This window comes from Pipistrellus kuhlii, unplaced genomic scaffold (genome assembly GCF_014108245.1).
Source record: "Pipistrellus kuhlii isolate mPipKuh1 unplaced genomic scaffold, mPipKuh1.p scaffold_m20_p_14, whole genome shotgun sequence".
Taxonomy (NCBI): Eukaryota; Metazoa; Chordata; class Mammalia; order Chiroptera; family Vespertilionidae; genus Pipistrellus; species Pipistrellus kuhlii.
The window spans coordinates 27,957,232-27,975,612 of record NW_023425449.1 but is presented as its reverse complement, the minus strand read 5'-3'; the positions used below and the strand labels follow the sequence as shown (position 1 = coordinate 27,975,612).

Genomic DNA, 18,381 nt, shown 5'->3' with positions numbered 1-18,381 from the left:
AGGACAGAGCAGAGGCTGTTAGGGGAATTCCGTTGGGGTCCTTCAGCCCATCTGCAGCTCCTATGCTCCGCAGCCCCCGAGTGGACATCGAGAGGGTGCTCCCTACTTCTACCTGCCCACTGACCTTCTCTTCCCCAGTCTTCCCTTCTCTTGCTTGGTGGCATCAGTATATACTTGGATGCCCAAACGAGAAATGTGGGAGCCATCATGGAGCTCTCCTCCCCCTGTTTCTGTAGCTAATCCTGTTGGACAGGCTACCTCCGCACTTCTCAGATCTGTTCTTTCCCTGTGGCCCTTGGGATCTAGTTCAGCCCCATCACCTTCTAGCCAGTCTTCCTCATCCCTACATGTCCCCTTCACATCCGTCTTCCACAGTGCCATGAGGGAGATCTCTTTGGAAGCATAGAGCTGGCTATATCAGTCCTGTGCTGACACCCCCTGTTTTTCCCCATCTGTGTCATTCGGGTTCCTTTCTGTTGCAGGGAACAGGAAACCAAACCTGAATTGGCTTAAGCAATAAAAAGACAGGGAACAGATTACTTGCAGGACCTCCTGGGGAATTTGGGTTACAATCTAAGTACACTGAGAGGCCATGGGAGCACCTCACAAGACAGGGCACAGTCCACTTTTTGTTTTGGAGAGCTCCTTCTAGTTAGAGAATGGGCTGAGAGGAGCAATAATGGAAACAGAGGCTACGAGGTTGGAAATTACTGGGAACCAATTCAGGGAGGTGGTCGTGGTGCCCTCAAGTAAGATCTTGGCAGTGGAAACGGAGGGGAGAGTTTTGAACTGGAGGTCCGTTTTAGAAGGACAGGGGGTGGACCTCTCTGGTGGTTGTGAAGTGAAGAGGAATAAAGGCGGCCTGACTTGGGTTTGGATTGTCGAATGCTGGGGCCATTTGCTGAGAAGAAAAGTAGGACACAGTAGGAACTGGTTTAGGTAAGAGAATCAAGAGTCTCCACAGTAGACATTTGGCTTCCGGAAGTTACGTGAGATGCCCGGATGGAGGTGGCAGGTAGGCAGTTGGATGTGCCAATTCGAACAGATGGCTGAGATCTGAGATGGGTATGCATGTTTGGGTGCCATCACCGTGAGGATGGTGCTGACTTCATGGAAAGGGTTAAGGTCATTTTGGGGGTGAGCTCAGAGAGAGAAGACAAGCAGCCCAGGCTAAGCTCTAAGGCACATGTGTCAAACACAAGGCCCACGGGCCAAATCCGTCCCGCCAGGCCTTGCAATGTGGCCCGCACCATGCTGTCATCACTGCACTCCGCTGCATTTCCATCACAATGACAGTTTATGACTGTTCAGTAAACCATTCGGCCCGCGATTTAGGCTGGATTTTAGATTTTGGCCCCTTCTCTGATTGAGTTCGACACCCCTACTCTAAGGAATCACGACCGTGAAATTTGCCGGAGCCTGAACAGCTGTAAGGCAGGAGGAAACCCCGTGGAGAAGAACGTGGAGGAGCAGGACAGAAAGCTATTGAGTAAATCAATGGGAGTGAGAGCCAATCATAGAGGGAAGGCGACGGAGGGGGACGGGTGGGAAAAGATCAACCAAAAAACTTTTATGGATAAATGCATAACCCATGGACACAGACTATAGGGTGGTGAAGGCCTGGGGGAAGGAGTGGTATGGACTAGAAGAAGTGAATGGAAGGAAAAAGGGGACATATGTAATACCTTCAACTATAAAGATTTTTTAAAAACTTTTTTTAAGTCTTGGAGGAAAAAAAGTATGCTGTATCAATAGGCAACTCAGGTTGTGCTGGTATAATTTATTTGCTATTTCCTTTTCAAAATCCCCTTGCTATGTCATTACCAAAATAAATTTCTGATATGTTTGTTACATGTACATTTATTCAGGATAATTTAGGTAGTAATATAATAAGGCTTTCTTAGTGATGGAAATAACGCAAGTGACAGAGTCACGTCGTTCTTTCACATGTACCCGAAATGTTCAAAAGTAAGAGAAATTCTGAGAAAACAAACAAGCACTGGTAGAGTTGATAACGTGCTAACATATCTCAAAAATATTAAGAACAAAATAAATAGGCAGCTCATTCATAAGCAGTCACAACTCGGGAAGCTAGGCAAGCTGAAGAAGGAAAAGGGGAAATATGTAGGAAGTGGCTGGTCTTTGGAATATGTTATGGTGAACAATATTTTTCAAAAACCTTTATTAGGTATAGTGGTTTATTTTCAAAATTATATTTTAATTTCTTTGTGTTGTTTCATTCACATTGAAATTAGGTTATGAGTTTAAAATTTTTTTAAAAATAGATTTTTCTTGATTTCAGAGAAGACGGGAGAGGGAGAGAGAGATAGAAACATCAATGATGAGAGAATCATTGACTGGCTGCCTCTTGCACGCCCCCCACTGGGGATCCAGCCTGCAACCTGGGCATATGGCCTGACCAGGAATAGAAACCTGTGACCTCTTGGTTCCTGGGTTGATGCTAACCACTGAGCAACACCTGGCTGAGCTAAAAAAAAATTTTTTTTGAGAACAAACAAGATGCTTTAAATATATTTCCTCAGCTTTCCTATCAAGCCTGATTAAAAATGGTGAAATCCTAGGTTTAGTTTGTGTCTCCTTGGCCTGGCAGTGAGGTTGAGGTTAGTCCGTTAGGCAGGTCATATGATAAAGCCTAAACTAGGGGTGTCGAACTCAATCAGAGAAGGGGCCAAAATCTAAAATCCAGCCTAAATCGCGGGCCGAATGGTTTACTGAACAGTCATAAACTGTCATTGTGATGGAAACGCAGCGGAGTGCAGTGATGACAACGCGGTGCGGGCCACATTGCAAGGCCTGGTGGGACGGATTTGGCCCGTGGGCCTTGTGTTTGACACATGTGGCCTAAACACTTGAAAAGAAAAAAATACACAGCATTTTGCAAAGTCTACAGCTAATTCTCCTTTGTTGTGATGGGATAAAAAATTAAATGTTTTTATAATGACTGCAACTGAATCCCAGGGAAGTCTATAAAAGTAATCAGTGTGCCATTAACACCAGCAAGCTGTGTTTGAAACAGCGGTCAGCAGCATGGGTTGTAACTGTGCTATTTATTTCAGAAACACATGCGTCCCCAGCGGAGGAGCATCAGGAAATACCACCAGGTATGACATTGTGTGAGATGTTATCGCTTCTTCCTTTTATCTTTGTTTGATTTAAAATATGCTGTTGATATTCACACTAGCTGAATGAAATACATTTCGGAAGAGGAAAAGTGATGAGAGAGGAGGATTAATTATAACTTAAATTTTAAAAGAAAAATTTCTGTGTTTGGATCAGGTGACCCCAAGTTCAAAGTAATGGAAAAGACACATCAGAACATGACTAAAATTTGCGGGATATTCGCGATCGGAGCTCCATGTGGCTTTTGCTGTGCTACACGGCACTACTACTAAAGTAGTAGCAGCAGCAGAAGTTGGGATTTTATTTTGCCCTTTCTTTGACAGACAGGCTGTTTGGTGGGTGATAGGGAATCAGAATTACCTTAAGCTGCAAGTTGAATGGTATGGACCTCTGTGATACCAATTCCTCTTCCTCCAGTCCCCTGCCTCCTGAGACCATCACGAATGCCCCTGGCAGGCCAGGCTGCCTGAGACTCGTCTGCACCCTGGTCTTTCCTTTCAGCCACCGTGTGAACCCGTTTCTCTGCCTCCCCCCACCTGCCCCTCTCACCATCAGTGAAGAACGGGAAAAGCATTTCCCTCAGGGCCTGTGTTGGCCGATGCATTTTAGAGATGACATTAACTATACCACAATCAGAAATGGACAGGAACCCTCCTGTTCTCATAGTGGGGGGAAATGTTTTATGAAGAGAGAATTTTCCAATACTTCCTTCCTACGTGTATGTTTCTTGTTTCGTGTTTTATTTCCTTTTTTTTTTCTTTTTTTTCTTTTTTGTGTCATATATTCCTTTTTTACTCCTATCTTTCACTTTATGCCTAATGTGCATTTGGTAGCAAGGATGTGCATGACTGTTGATTTGGTGCCTGCCAAACTTTCTGACTAAATTTCAAGGGGGAAAATATTTTTTTTGTAATCAAAGAATATTTTTTATACTTCTGCTCTTCTTTGCTTATGCGGTGGGTGTTTTAGGTTTTGGTAGTTGTCATACCACATGCATTTATAATAATATGTACAGATTCTTAAGAGAACTGAGTTGTTGGCATTATAACCTGACTGAGAAAGAAACCCATGGAGAAACTGATCTTTCACATGACGGCCGCTGTGCATCTGTGTCCTTGGTGTTCAGGAAAGTTGCACAGTGCGAGGAAGGCCGGCGTTCTGCCTCATTGCTGTAGTTACCTCGGCATTGTTGAATCATGGGTCACAGGGTGCCTGTTCTGTCTTGGGAAGGCAGAGCAGATTCCTGAATTTGCATTTTGATGGCTACCCACTCCTTTAAAGGAAGTTGTTTTATAAGTATTCCTAAAATGATGAGTTTCCTAGAATACTGACTTTCTTCCAGTTACAGTTCCTATTTTTTTTTTTAAACATTAACCTAACTTTTAGTGAAGGTAATGAACAGTAATATTTTCTAACCAAAAAGTTCTATGCTTTTATTTCCATGTTTTATAGACTAAGCCCCAGAATTCCCTTGGCACATAAATCTAAAGTACCAAGTGGTTGGGGTGCTGGACCACAGTGGTTTTCAGATGAGATAGTTAACTGCTGAAGCAGTTAGTATGCATACTGTCTGAACATAATAAGCTCTCAGCAAATGGTGGCTCTGGTTATTATTGTTCATTAATTAATTAGCCTGATCTTTCAGGTAGGTCCAGGGAAGCTAAATTCTGAAAGACCTGCTCAAGAAGTCGCAATCTGTAATTTGGTGTCATAAAATTTTGATAGGCCTGCTGCACAGTTGCAGTTTCACCTTGCCCAAAGAGAACGGAAGGCCGAACGTTAACAAGAGTTAATTTTAATGTTTGAACTTGGTTTGCTAATTTCTGTTACCGTCTCAGTCATAACTTTATATTGCAATGTTTTTAGTATTCAGTCTTTCAAAATAATAATAGTCATACATCTGTGTTCGTGAGCTTCTTGTGCAGTAGGCTCCCTGCGTCTGTAATTGTGTTTAATGATGCATGTGGCTGTAGAAACTCTGGGCACACTGATTGTAGGCCCGCCACCTGCCTGCCTTTCCGCCTCGAAAGTTCTTTATTCAGTGAAACACTCCAGTTGGAGAGCTCGGAGCAACGTCGGATACTAGTTCACTTTTTCCTGGCCCTCGGAATTTAATTGGTGATTACTTTGCCTTCCTGGTCCTTCTAAGACTAGGTTACACCGTCTTATAATGCTTGTTAAGTCCTTGATTGGAGTTGCTGGTGTGATAATCTCCATGGGGCAGGAACTGTCTGATTCAGCCTTGTATCCAGCCACACCCGAGGGACGATGAATGCTAACATGTATTAGCAGTACCGAGGTGTTCTTCTAAGCACATTGCATGAATAACTCATTTGATATTTCCAATAGCCCAAGTGGTAGACACGCTGTGTCCCCATTTTACAGATGAGAAAACTTCCGCATAGCAAGGTAGAGTAACCTGCCTGTGGTCACAGCGCTGACAAGTGGGAGAACTGAGATGCCCTTTACATTCTGGCTCCAGAGCCCACACTCCCAGCTGCTGTGCTCTAGAGCCATGGTCGGCAAACTGCGGCTCTTTGTCCCCTTGAGTGTGGCTCTTGCACAAAATACCATGGCCTGGGGAGTCTATTTGAAGAAGTGGCGTTAGAAGAAGTTTAAGTTTAAAAAATTTGGTTCTCAAAAGAAATTTCAATCGTTGTACTGTTGATATTTGGCTCTGTTGACTAATGAGTTTGCCGATCACTGCTCTAGAGGATTTTAAATAAATGAAGGTATACTAGCCGTCTTGGCCTGATAAAGCTAAGGAAGTATTGTGGTATTTTTCTCTTAATATATATTAGTACATCAGGAAGGACTCAGAAATGTTGAAGGTTAATTATGATACGTTGTAGAAGAACAAATTGGCCAGTAGTTTAAATTTTGCTATCTTTTGTTTATATCAGTAAATGTACAAGTGCTTTGCAGGCAAGGAGGTAAAAGGTTGTTCTAAGAACTGATCATTCTGATACTAGAAATCAATTATTTTTAATACCAGTATTTTAAACATTGATTTTGAATCCCTATTTTGTTAGTGGGTTTCCCCCTTTCTCTTCAAACTCAGATTTTTACTTGAAATTATACTGCATATTTCTAGCAATATGACAGCATAAAAATACGTAGTATCAACTGAATGATTTAAGAAGTAATCGGTTAGGTTAGGAAATTTATCAGGGTAAAATTTCCTACCAAATAATACTTTCAGATCATTTGGCTGGCTGGTTTCATCAAGACTTTTCTGTCATCCAGTGCTAGAAAAACAGTGACGTTTATATTTTGTTGTTATAACCATGTTACTCAGAACAGGGGAATGTGAGTAGCGGTGTTTGCTGGTGACTCTGCTGCTCCTTTCTCTCTGAAAGTGGAGATCACTCATTCCATGTGTTAGCGTTTATACCATGTCACGCTGTTCAGCACTCCATCCGTGGTGAGGGTTTCGCTCAGTGCCTCCCCTGCCAGCCAGCATTTTCTAACACTGATCAGCAAGGCTCCTGACCTGCTTCTGGATGGCAGCTGGAGAGGTCTTAGCTTATATAAAAAGTGCCTACTGTGCGTATCGTTGATAATCATTTGATCACTCGCTTATTCAAGAAAAATACAAATTGGGCAACTACGATGGCACAGGCGCTGCACTTGGCAGTACAGAGACATGATCAACAGCATTGTCCCTGCCCCGTAGTGGCCATCATCCCGGGGTTCGCAGCTGAGGAAAGCAACCAGCGTGATGCTGTTAACGTCACAGAGTGCAGCATATGGGGCAGCACACGGAAGGAGGGACGCCTGGCCCAGCTTTTGTGGGGGAAGGGGTACGGTACGGCCTCCCATGTGCTGTGCTGGAGATGGGTGTGGAGGTGCTGACAGAAGTGACAGGAGCTGGCAGGTGGGAGCAGGGGGAGAAGTGCCTGCGGAACAAAGACGGAGACGGTGTGCCACGTAAGGTGTCAGAAGACACGGTGGGAAAGCAGGCAGGTGTCACTTCTTGGAGCATTTCAAATGTTAAAAATTCTTTTAAAATATTTCTGTGGATTTCAGAGAGGATGGGAGGAGGAGATAGAGATAGAAATGTCAATGATGGTAATCATTGATTGGCTGCCTCCTGTACCCCTGCTACTGGGGATCGAGTCTGACACCTGGCCATGTGCTCTGACTAGGAACCAACCATGACCTCCTGGTCCATAGGAAGACACTCAACCCCTGAGCCGTACCAGACAGGGCTGATATTTAAAATGTTGAAGCTGGGTCTAAAAGTGACAGGATGCCAGTGAAATACTCTAAGCACAGGAGTCACATGATCAAATCCGGATTTGGAAAAGGGAGTTAGAGACGAGTCAGAAGGCAGGTGCATTAATCTAGAAATGGGAGCCTGACCTGTGGTGGGAGGATGGAGAAACCGATTTCATAGACATCAGAGTTGTACATGATTTTATGGGAGAGGGGGCTGATATAGAGGTAAGGCTGTGGATGATTCCTGTGTTTCTGACTTGAATGCTTGCATGATGGCGCCTTAAAGGAGACACGGGAGGAAACAGGGCAGCAGGGAGATGACTGGCCTGATTTCGGAGATGCTGGGCTTGTCACTTGGTGCGCCACCTCTGGGTGGAGTCACCTTTAAATGTGTAGACGCGGATTTTTGAGTTGTTCACAATAACAACTGAGGTTTCAGTTTGCTTTTTTATCTGTATTCATCATTATACTTTGAACAACTTCCAATAGTCTCAAGATACTTTTGATTGCACAGGTTACAGAAATGCTTATTCCTCTCTCAGGCTAGCTCAATGGTCGGCAAAATCATTAGTCCACAGAGCCAAATGTCAACAGTACAGCGATTGAAATTTCTTTTGAGAGCCACATTTTTAAACTTAAACTTCTTCTAACACCACTTCTTCAAAATAGACTTGCCCAGGCCATGGTATTTTGTGGAAGAGCCAAAAGGGGCCAGCGAGCCGCAGTTTGCCGACCATGGGTCTAGCTAATTGACAGATTCTAAGAGAACCTGAAGTCAAACTCCTTTATATATATATATATATATATATATATATATATATATATATATATATATATATATATTATTGATTTTGTAGAGAGGAAGGGAGAGAGTTAGAAACATCGATGAGAGAGTGTCATCGATCAGTTGCCTCTTGCACACCCCCTACTGGGGATATGCCCACAACCAAGGTACATGCCCTTGACCAGAATTGAACCTGGGACCTTTCAGTCCCCAAGCCAACTCTCTATCCATTGAGCTAAACCGGTTTCGGCTCAAACTCCTTTTTAAAACGTTTTCTCTTGAGGTATAGTTTGCATACAGATAGGTGCGCAAATGTTGAGCACACAGTTTCATGAACTTATATCTGCATAAAAATCCTTGTACCCACTATTCAGGATGCTTATAGCACCCAGAAATCTCCTTCCCCTCTCAGTAGCACCCTGCCATAGGTAACTGCTGTCCTCACTCGTACTAGATGGATTGGTTTGCCTATTTTTGAATTTAACTAAATAGAACCACAAGTCAGTTCATACAAATATATATATATATATATATATATATATATATATATATATATATATATAAAAACTTATCAACATCCTGTGTTTGAGTTTCATCCATTTTGTTACATGAAATAATTTGGTCTTATGCCTTGCTAGTTGCTGTAAATATACTACATTTTAAAAAATCCGTTCTACATTGATGGCTATATTGAATGTCTCCAGTTCTTGGTTATTATGAGGAAGGGTGCTATGAATATTCTTGTACATGTCTTTTGGAGGATGTAAACACACATTTCCTTGGTTATATAAAAGTCTACGTGTAACTTCTAGTGCACATTAGCACCAAATAATTCTGCTTAGACAAAACTTTCTGATTATACACACACACACACACACACTTATATTATGTAGATAGATAAATGGATGGATAGCTAAGGAGGGAAGGAAGGAGTGAGGGACCGAGGGGAGGAGGAATAAGTATAACCCAGTTTTAGAAAGTATACCAAAATGTGGTTGGGCTTTTTTGTGTACCAGCTCATTTTCAACTCTAATTTTAGAACATTTAATGCTGTGAGAGTAAAATAAACCCAATACTAAAGTTTGAAATGAGAAAGTATTTGAAAAAAGTTAGGAATGAATTTTAGTTCCTTATACATTTTGCATACTTTCTTTACCGACCATTTATATTGTCAACTACATTGAAAATTGGTGTAAAATTATTAAAGTAATTATTCTAACTCCAACTTACAGTAGCTAGTTGCTCCTTGAAAACCCTTTCTATATTTGTCTTTCAAATACCATACTAGATTTTTTTTTCTATTAGTTTTTTTTTTTTTTTTTTTTTTTTTTTTTTTTTTAACACAGTGGAAACACTGATGGGAGAAATTATTGCTTGTATTTCTTAAACGATTGAAATGTTTAAATTCAGTTGTAATTCTCCGATGCTCGAAGGAGCCTCCGATTTTCATCAACAGCTTTGCAAGTTATCCCAGGAACTTCCCTAGGTAGTTAGTGATTCCTAAGAAATGTAATCATCCTGTCATCAAGCTGCCCTTAAAACAGAACAAAACAGACAAAAACAAAAACAAAACAAAACACAGCAACACAAAAGTAAAGAAAACAGCTACTTCTGTTGGCGGGTTTTTAAAAGTCAAATGAAAATGAAGCAGTTTCGCAGTCTGTGTCTAGTTGGTCCTTTAATTTAGATTTCCCCTTATTTTTGCAGATACTTAAAGCTTCAAAAAGACTGCCCCACTACCACAGGAGGACCAGCCTAACCATACGCTCCAAAAGATGGCTGAGATAGATCTTGTGAAGTAATTTCTGAGCAGACCAAGATCTTTGCGAGTGAACACTAATGATGTTTTGAACGAATCATAGTCCATTGGCATTTTAGTGTCTCTCTTTCTCTCTCTTTTTTTTTTTTAGAAACAAGTTACATGTAATGTTACATTCCTGCATGTCCTTTTTTTGGGTAGCCTTAGTGAATCCATTGCATTGCTTTCTCTTCTTTTTTTTTGGTGACACAGCTTTTAGTCTTTCCTGTATTAATGTGTGTTTTTTCAGGTAATAATGATATCAATGATGTAGCAGCAACCGTGTTGTCAGGGCTTTGCTATATAGTGTTAGGTGTTAAAGCTATGTTGGACTGCCGTGCAAACTGCGTTAGGCGGGCTTTAAAAGCCGTAGGGCTACCTTGCCTCAGCACCCTTAAAAACACGAGTAGAGCCATTAGGAGCTGTGAAGATTTGAGTTGTATATATCTGCACTGATATCCTTAAAAAAAAAAAAAAAAGAGCCTACATTGCTTCAAGTATTCAGGGCAAAACTCAAAATGTGAGGTTTTTATAGCTTTTAGCTCATCAGGAAAAAAAAAATAATATTTCAGTGAAAGTTTTAAATGACCATGGTTAATTTATTTTTCCTAATGAGGGGGGAAATAAATTCCTCGTTAGAGATAGGGAAGAGGAATGGCCTACGATCCAGCACGCAACAATGCTTCTTGGCACCTCTTCTTGGTCACATAATACTAGCTCTCCCTTGTTTACATTTTAAGAAAATCTGTATGCACTCCTGGTGTGTAGCTTAAAGATTGCTCTGCCTTTGGCTGGTTAAGTAAGGCCCTCGCAACGCTAAAGAGCAGCACCGTGCATGCGTCCTCAGCAAAGCCAAGTTCATGCCTCTGGTGGGTTCATGCCGGAGGGGCCCGGAGCACTCCCCGAGCGAGCCAGGTGCCTGCTGCTGTGTCACGGCCGCTGAGCCTCTTCCTTCCCACACTGAGGTCCCTTCCGCTTTCCCTGTGGTGTATCCGTGGCTCAGAACAGTTGCTGTGATGAAGCACTCCTCTGTGAGCGAAGAGGGTGGCGACCATGTCCATTTGAAAGGACCACGAGCTCTGCAAAAAGCCGGAGAAGCGGTTTCTCTTACCTGTCCAGCGCTTGGTCATGTCAACATTGTTTTAGGAAAAGGTGGTGTTTTTGCTGCTTGTAGGGTTCCAATCAAAGAGGTGTGTTGTTTTGTTTTTTTCCTGTCATTAGAGGTCATAGTGCTGATGTAGTAAGTTATGCATGCTGACTCCGTGGGTAGTGAAACCCCCAAATAATAAGTTACTGAGAAAAGCAATAATTTTCTAAAGCTGTGATATGGGTAATAATGAGTTGCTACTCAGATCTTAATAATGCTCTTAATTCATGTTGTGAATTATAGAACACTACTTTTTATAAAGCCATATTTTTTTTTTCGGGGGTGGGGGGTTACTTAGGAGTGACAGCACGGATAAATGAGTAAAATAAATTTTACTGAATTTTTGTATATATCGGTCTCTAGAACTCTGGAAATAGAAGGTTCCTTATGCTGTGGTTCACTTTAAATGCTTTTAATTCCAAATATCTGAATGAGTTGAGTCTCATCTTCACAAATACATGCCAAGCTGGGCAACATCAATGGATTTTCTAAAAAAATAATGTAAATGTCTTCTGTTTAATGTTATTCGAGTGCAATAAAATGCAGGATTCTTCTCTATATTGTCATTATTCTGAAGCATATTAATTTTTAACCGTTACCTAATAAAATCAGTTCATTTTATACTTACTAGTACTTTAGAATATTATGGTATTTTTGATGAATACAATCGCAAAGGAGTACCTTCCCCCCCCCCCCCATTTCTTAATCTATTTCTAATAGGCTATGTTTATTTATTTTGTTTAGTATTTACCATTATGCTACATTTCCAGGGGCAGGAATGCAATGAAATAGCCCCTGTATCTGTCCTTCGCAAGTTTTTGTTGTGTCCTAGGAATTTGGGTAACTCCCTGGTAACTTCCCTATCCCCACCCCCCTGTACCAGTGGTCGGCAAACAGCGGCTCACGAGCCACATGCAGCTCTTTGGCCCCTTGAATGTGGCTCTTCCCCAAAATACCACGTGTGGGCATGCACGTACAGTGTGATTGAAACTTCGTGACCCGTGGGCAGAAGTCGGTTTTCGACTCTCAAAAGAAATTTCAATCGTTGTCCTGTTAATATTTCGCTCTGTTGACTAATGAGTTTGCAGACCACGGCCCTATCCTGTTCCACAGTGACCACCTGGCTGTGAGGACATTGACTTCACCCGCGTTGAGCTTCTGCGGCTCAGGAAAGTGTTCTTTCCCCTCCAAAGTGCCCAGAAGACACAATGAAAATAAAACTTGAAACTAAGGGTGAGCAGACTCACCTGTCCTGGATGCCCTCACTCTGCCAAGTGCTTTGTGTGCAGGGAGTTGAGTTTTCCCAGCCAATGGGTATTATCTCTGCTCAGAAGAGACCAGGGTCAGGCAGGCTGAAACGCCTGGGGGCCTGAGGCCGTTCACGGTATTCTAGAGCAAACACGTGGGCACCAGGTAAGGTGGGCACCAGGTAACTCCCTCCTGAGGGATCTGCAGGTGTTGCTGATTCCACTGGGAAGAGAGCGCCATGAGGTTTTTGACACTTTTATTCAGTCCTGTATCTCTGACCCCTATGACAATGCTTCCTGTTAGATGGTGCACTGCCTAACTTAATGACAAGGAGGCTATAGTTAATGAGATCAAGAAGCCTTTGTGTGTGTGTGTGTGTGTGTGTGTGTGTGTGTGTGTACCCTCTTGTAGCACTGGCCAAAAAGTGTATGGCCCTCAAACTCAAAAGAACCATTCTTTGCAAAAATCCAATATCTGTGCTTCTTTAGTATTTGTTTCTCTTTCAAGAAAAGTAGAGACGGGCATACTGGGAAGATCATGTGCTTTGAAATGATGGAACCGCTGACATTGACAATTTGGGCACTCAAGTTGCTCAGCCTGCTCCCTCCTTTGCACGGAAAGGGAGATAAGACCTTTCCCCTTAGGGTGTCAGGAACTAGAGACGAGTGAGATGTGCCCAGCACTGAGCCTGGCACACTAGCTTTCAAAGTTGGTTCTCTTCTCATCTGAGGTCTGAAAAGAGAAGTTGCTTGACCAGTAAAAATCTCTTCCTTGCATCAGAAGCCTGCAGCATATTCTCACCTCCAAGAAATGCAATCGGGAACCACAACATGGAGTGATCTGTGACTGCCTCCCTACTCCCACCCTAGACTGCACCCACACTCTCTCACTTTGTGGGGAATGGACTCAGTCTGTGATTTCTGTGTCTCCCAAACTGTCCCATCCCCACTCCAACACCTGTACACACGTGTTCCTAGAAATACCTTGAAATTAGATTACTACTTACAGAGTCTATAATTGACTGGTCTACCTTGAAAATTCACTAGATCCTAACCGCTATTAAACAGTAAGCAGATAGGAGGTTATAAATGCAGAAGGTTGCTTTTAAACAGTCAGTTCACGTGCCACTGTCTTCTCTGTGGGATGGGTGGTGTTTGGCTGGTCCAGGTGCTCGGTGGGCTTCGCTGTGCTCGCTATCCCCATTTCTGGGAGACACTAACTGGATTCGCTCAGTGAAAGGCTGACACAGGTGGGCTCTTTGGCCCACCAAAGCTCCTCATCAGGTGAGCTACACCCCCCTGGGCTCAGGGCAGGCCCCTAACGGGTCACCTGTTACGTGTAAAGTCCTTAAAGCAAGCATGTCAAACTCAAAGGCTCACACGGGCCAAATACACGAGGCATGAGGGCCACAGGCGGTGAGGTTGACGTGCTTGCCTTAGAGGAATGAGACTAGTGTTCTCAGTCGGTGACACACTGCATCCCATTAAAGCACATGGTGCCTACTATAAAGTAGTCTTCTGTTTCCAGGAGACAAAATATTTAACAAGCTTCTCCCTACCTCAATTTGCCTCTGTACTCCTAGAGGAGCTTAAAGGTGATGGGAATGACCCACACCAACTCTCTTCCCAAGGAGAACCATGTAGCCTGACGCCAGGTACCTAGTTAACCGCTTGGTGACTTCCATGAGTAACTCGAATGAACCTAATCTTCATGTAACAAAGTTCATGGGTAAAGAATTCAGGATTTAGGAAAATGGAATTGTTTGCCAAGAAATAGTTCTTAAATAATATCAATTTGAGCTCATTTAAATATGGTTCTATATTTTGGGACATTCAATGATGACTTCCATAGTACTTATTTTGTTTTGTCTTTACTTTTCAGAAACAAATAGAAAAACAGATGATCCAGAACAGAAAGCAAAAGGTGAGATTATCAAATAAACAGTCTCTCAAATATACATCTGAAAAAGCCTTATACCATCTAGGAAGAACATGATGACTTTAGTTGATGTCACTAACTAAAATAAATTGCCACCAGGTTTATTCTTTCGGTGATTTTATCAAGGAACATTTATTAATATTCTAACGAACGTTAGAGCTAAGGCTCTGGAGAGAGATTGCCTGCCCTCTAATCCCAGTGTTGCTGTCCACTCTGTGTCCTCAAGGATTACAGAACCCTGTGCCCCAGCTTCCTTTTCTGGGATAGAGGAACCATATCTCCAATTTCAGACATCATGAGGCTACTGTTTCACAATAGTAATTATGTGAAAATGCATGTAAAGTGCTTAAAGCAGTGTCTAGCCCAGACAAAACACTTAGAAAATAGTATTTACTGTCACCTATGTTGGCAGCTGTGCTAGGTATAGAGGTCCAAGGATTATTAGGATGCGTTATCTTTTCTCAACGATCTCCAAATGGTTGGAAAGAAAGACATGCAAACAAAGTCACGTCCATACAGAAAGGATCTTCTCTGCCTTCCAGGAGTTCATTACAAAGGCATTCTTCATAACCCATTATAACTTTAATTCAACTCCCGTAAAGACTCCTACACTGAGAGTGAAGAACTAAGAAATTATATGGGTGCGACAGAATGCTGGTTGTAAATCTTCAGTAGTTAAACATTATTACAGTTTCAGGAATGTCTTTAATTTGTTGTGATGAAGGCAGTGTCTACATTAAAGACACAGGACACATAATGTAGAAGATCAATCCTACTGTGTATGTAAATAATACTTAATGAGCATGTGGAGTTACTGGCCTCTCGCTGTAATTTTGTAGCCCATGGGCTGGGAACTAAGCATCTAGCTCGTGTGTGTGTGTGTTTTCTGACTGGTTGTTTTTAATTTTTAATCAAAGTCACATAGAGATATAGTTTCAAAAGTTATGATTTAAAAGCAGTAGTCTTCTACCCTACTACTCTCTTATCATGAGTCCCATCCCCAATTTTCTTTTAGCTGTCTCTTCTAGTACTTAACTGTGTGTGTCTAAATAGCTTGTTTCTGCATTTTCTCCTCACTCTTGGAAACTGTTGATTGATTAAAAAAAAATTTTTTTTTGTATACTGACTGGGATTTAGCTCAGCCATCATCCATAAGCTCTCAGCATGCCTGAGCTCCCCAGTATATTCATGATGTGTTCTTTTTAAGAGGAGAAAAAAAGGCAGGGAGGAGGGTAATAGCAGCTTTCCATAGAACTCACCACTTCCCCTATTCCACAGCTCTGCCTTCCCTCGGCCTGCTGGGTACACATTCTCTTGGCTTTCCTCCAACTCAGTACAATTTGCTTTTGTTCAGCCTGTTCTGCCAGACACTCCTCTCCCTGAGCACCAAACATCGGGGCGCCTTAGGACTCAGTCCTCAGAGTCATTCTGTCGACACTCGTCTAATCTCATGGCTTTAAATATCTGAATGTCAAAGATTGCCACATTTGCCTGGTGTCTACCTGATGATCTTGATTGGATGTCTAGTCATCACTTCAAACTTACATATAAAACTGAACCCCTGACGCCTCACCCCACTCCTCCCATGAATCTTCTCCTTCATGCCACCCAGTCTTCCACTAGCAAATCCTCTCAGCTCTCTCCAGAGAGTATCTGGAATCCAACTACTTCCTGCCTCCTTCACCTACTATCAACCTGGGTCCCAGCCACCAACATCTCTGTCAGTTACCAGACTGGTGTTCCTGCCCCCCCCCCCCCCCCTTTGTGGTCTCTCTCACTCAGCAATGTGTCCACGGTGATTTTAAAAAGTGAATGTGTTTTAATAGTCCTATCTTAACTTCATAATATTCATAATATGAAAATGGAGATTTTAAAAACTGAATTTAGTGGGGTGACTGGTTCATAGAATTACATAGATTTCAGGTGTATAATTCTATAATACATCATATGTATATTTATTGTATGTTCACCACTCCAATCAAGTCTCCTTCCATCACTATTTATTCCCCCTTTACCCTCTTCCTCCCCGCACCTGAATGAAGATTTTTAATGGTAATTATACAATTGCCTCAGCTTGAATTATTAGGTTGCCTAATTTTCTACTTGTATTATCTTCCCTCAAGTATATGGATGAGGAAATACTGACAAGATTGGGAAGATTTTGTTTTTACTTAGAATTAATAATTACATGACCCCTTTTTTTTTAAAGAATTATATTTAATTTATTTTGATAGAGTCTCAGGTTTGGGATAGAGTCTCTTCCAAAATAGGCCCTCCTTTGAAGATGCCAGATTCTTAAATGGAATCAGATTATTTATCTGTTGTAGATGAAATTGCTATATCAGCTTCTCCCCACTGGATGTCACCTTTTCCCACATATTCCATATTTCACATCCATAAAACATAGTGTGAACTACAAAGTAATGCCATCTGAACACAGCTCACTAGATGTCTAAATCAAACAATTATTCTTATTCACTCATTTACTCAGTAATATTGAGTACCTACTGTGTGCCAGGCTCTGGTTTAGGCAGTGGGGCCAAAACAGTCAATAAAATCAAAGCCCCAGTTCTCATGGTACTTGTATTGTGTGTATGTGTGTGTGTGTGTGTGTGTGTGTGTGTGTGTGTGTGTGTCGCGTTTAAACGTGATTAGAATATAATAGATAAAATATAAAAATTAGAATATAATAGGCAGTGATACCTGTGAAAAGAAATATACAACAGGACAAGAGTACAGGGAATGACAGTGGGCAGGGACGATGCTCTATAGATGGCCTCTTGGACAGTGATATGAAGATGGAAGGGAGTGAGATGTGCAGCCACCTGGGAGGAGAGAGGTCCCTGGTGGAGTAGCACATCCATAGTCCCTAAGGCGAGAAGCACTTAGCAAGTGTGAGGATTAGCCGGAAATGTGCAAGGGGCGAGGGGATTGTGGGAGGGCACTGGGGTTGCAAGGTTTGAGTCACAAAGGCCTTTGGAGAAGGACTTTATAAATATTATCTTGAGTGAGACTGGAAGCCACTGGGAGATTCTGAGCTGAGGATTCATACTTTCTGCTTTGTGTTTTAAAAGGCTGGTTCTGGCTCTAGAGGTGCAAGATTGGGAGCAGGAGACCACGTAGAAGGCGATGGCAATGGTCCAGGGAGAGATGAGGGCAGCCAGGTTCAGGGGTGGGGGTAGAAGTGGAGAGGGGGGATGAGATCTGCATGTATTCACACCTAAAGTCAATAGGATCTGCTAATGGATAAGAATATGGGGTGTGACAGAGAGGACTCAAAAATGGCTCTATGCTACTAAAAAAGGTGTGCTTTAACAAACTCATTGAATATAAACGTATGCAATATGTTACTGATTTCATATATGTCAAATGTCAGTTAGTATTTGAGGATTTGTGAGCCTTTAAATAAATTTGAAATCCCAGCCAGTGTAGTTTTAGTGGTTGAGCATTGACCCATGAATCAGGAGGTTAGGGTTCGATTCCCGGTCAGGGCACATGCCCAGATTGCAGGCTCAATTCCCAGTGAGGGTTGTGCAGGAGGCAGCTGGTTCATGATTCTTTCTCATCAATGATGTTTCTATCCATTCCTCTCCTCTTCTCTCTCTGAAATAAAAAAAAATTTTTTTTTAAAGAAATTTGAGGAGCAACAGAATACTCTGCCTGAAAATGGGAAATGTGTTCTGGCTTGTGTGTGTGTGTGTTAAAATTGCATTTGGATCAGGCACTTTACCGGAAATAATTTTCCTTTGATTTAGACTAATATTTAATATTAGATATTATTTATTACAATTAGGGATATGCTGAAACAATGTACTTTGCGAATGTCTTTAAGAAGGCATTTAAAGATTTCCTGGTTAGTATTTGCATTCTTTAAAAAGTAATAATCAGTGCCCTAACGAAACACCAGGTGGCACTGGAAAACAAGTCTCACATTAGCACTGCAAATGGTTCTTTACAGACTCCGCATGAGTAATGCACTTTAAAGAAAAGGCTGAGATGGCTGTATTATAGGTAGTCAACCAGTGAGGTGGAACTGGTACCTCTTATGAATACTTCTGAGTCTTCTGTGAGTCATAAGGAAAACAGATAGAACCAACAAGGATA

General features: G+C 42.0%; 1 protein-coding gene across 5 annotated transcripts in view; it reads left to right on the top strand.

Annotated features, from left to right (window-relative positions):
- The window catches only part of ASPH (aspartate beta-hydroxylase), a 150,593-nt gene that overhangs the window by 66,531 nt on the left and 65,681 nt on the right, over positions 1-18,381 (top strand). For all 5 annotated transcript variants that reach the window (XM_045581438.1, XM_036437003.2, XM_036437002.2 and 2 more), the window contains 2 exons: positions 3,078-3,122; positions 14,221-14,262. In XM_045581438.1, coding sequence (XP_045437394.1) covers positions 3,078-3,122; positions 14,221-14,262 — 87 coding nt within the window. The remainder of the gene's footprint in view (positions 1-3,077; positions 3,123-14,220; positions 14,263-18,381) is intronic.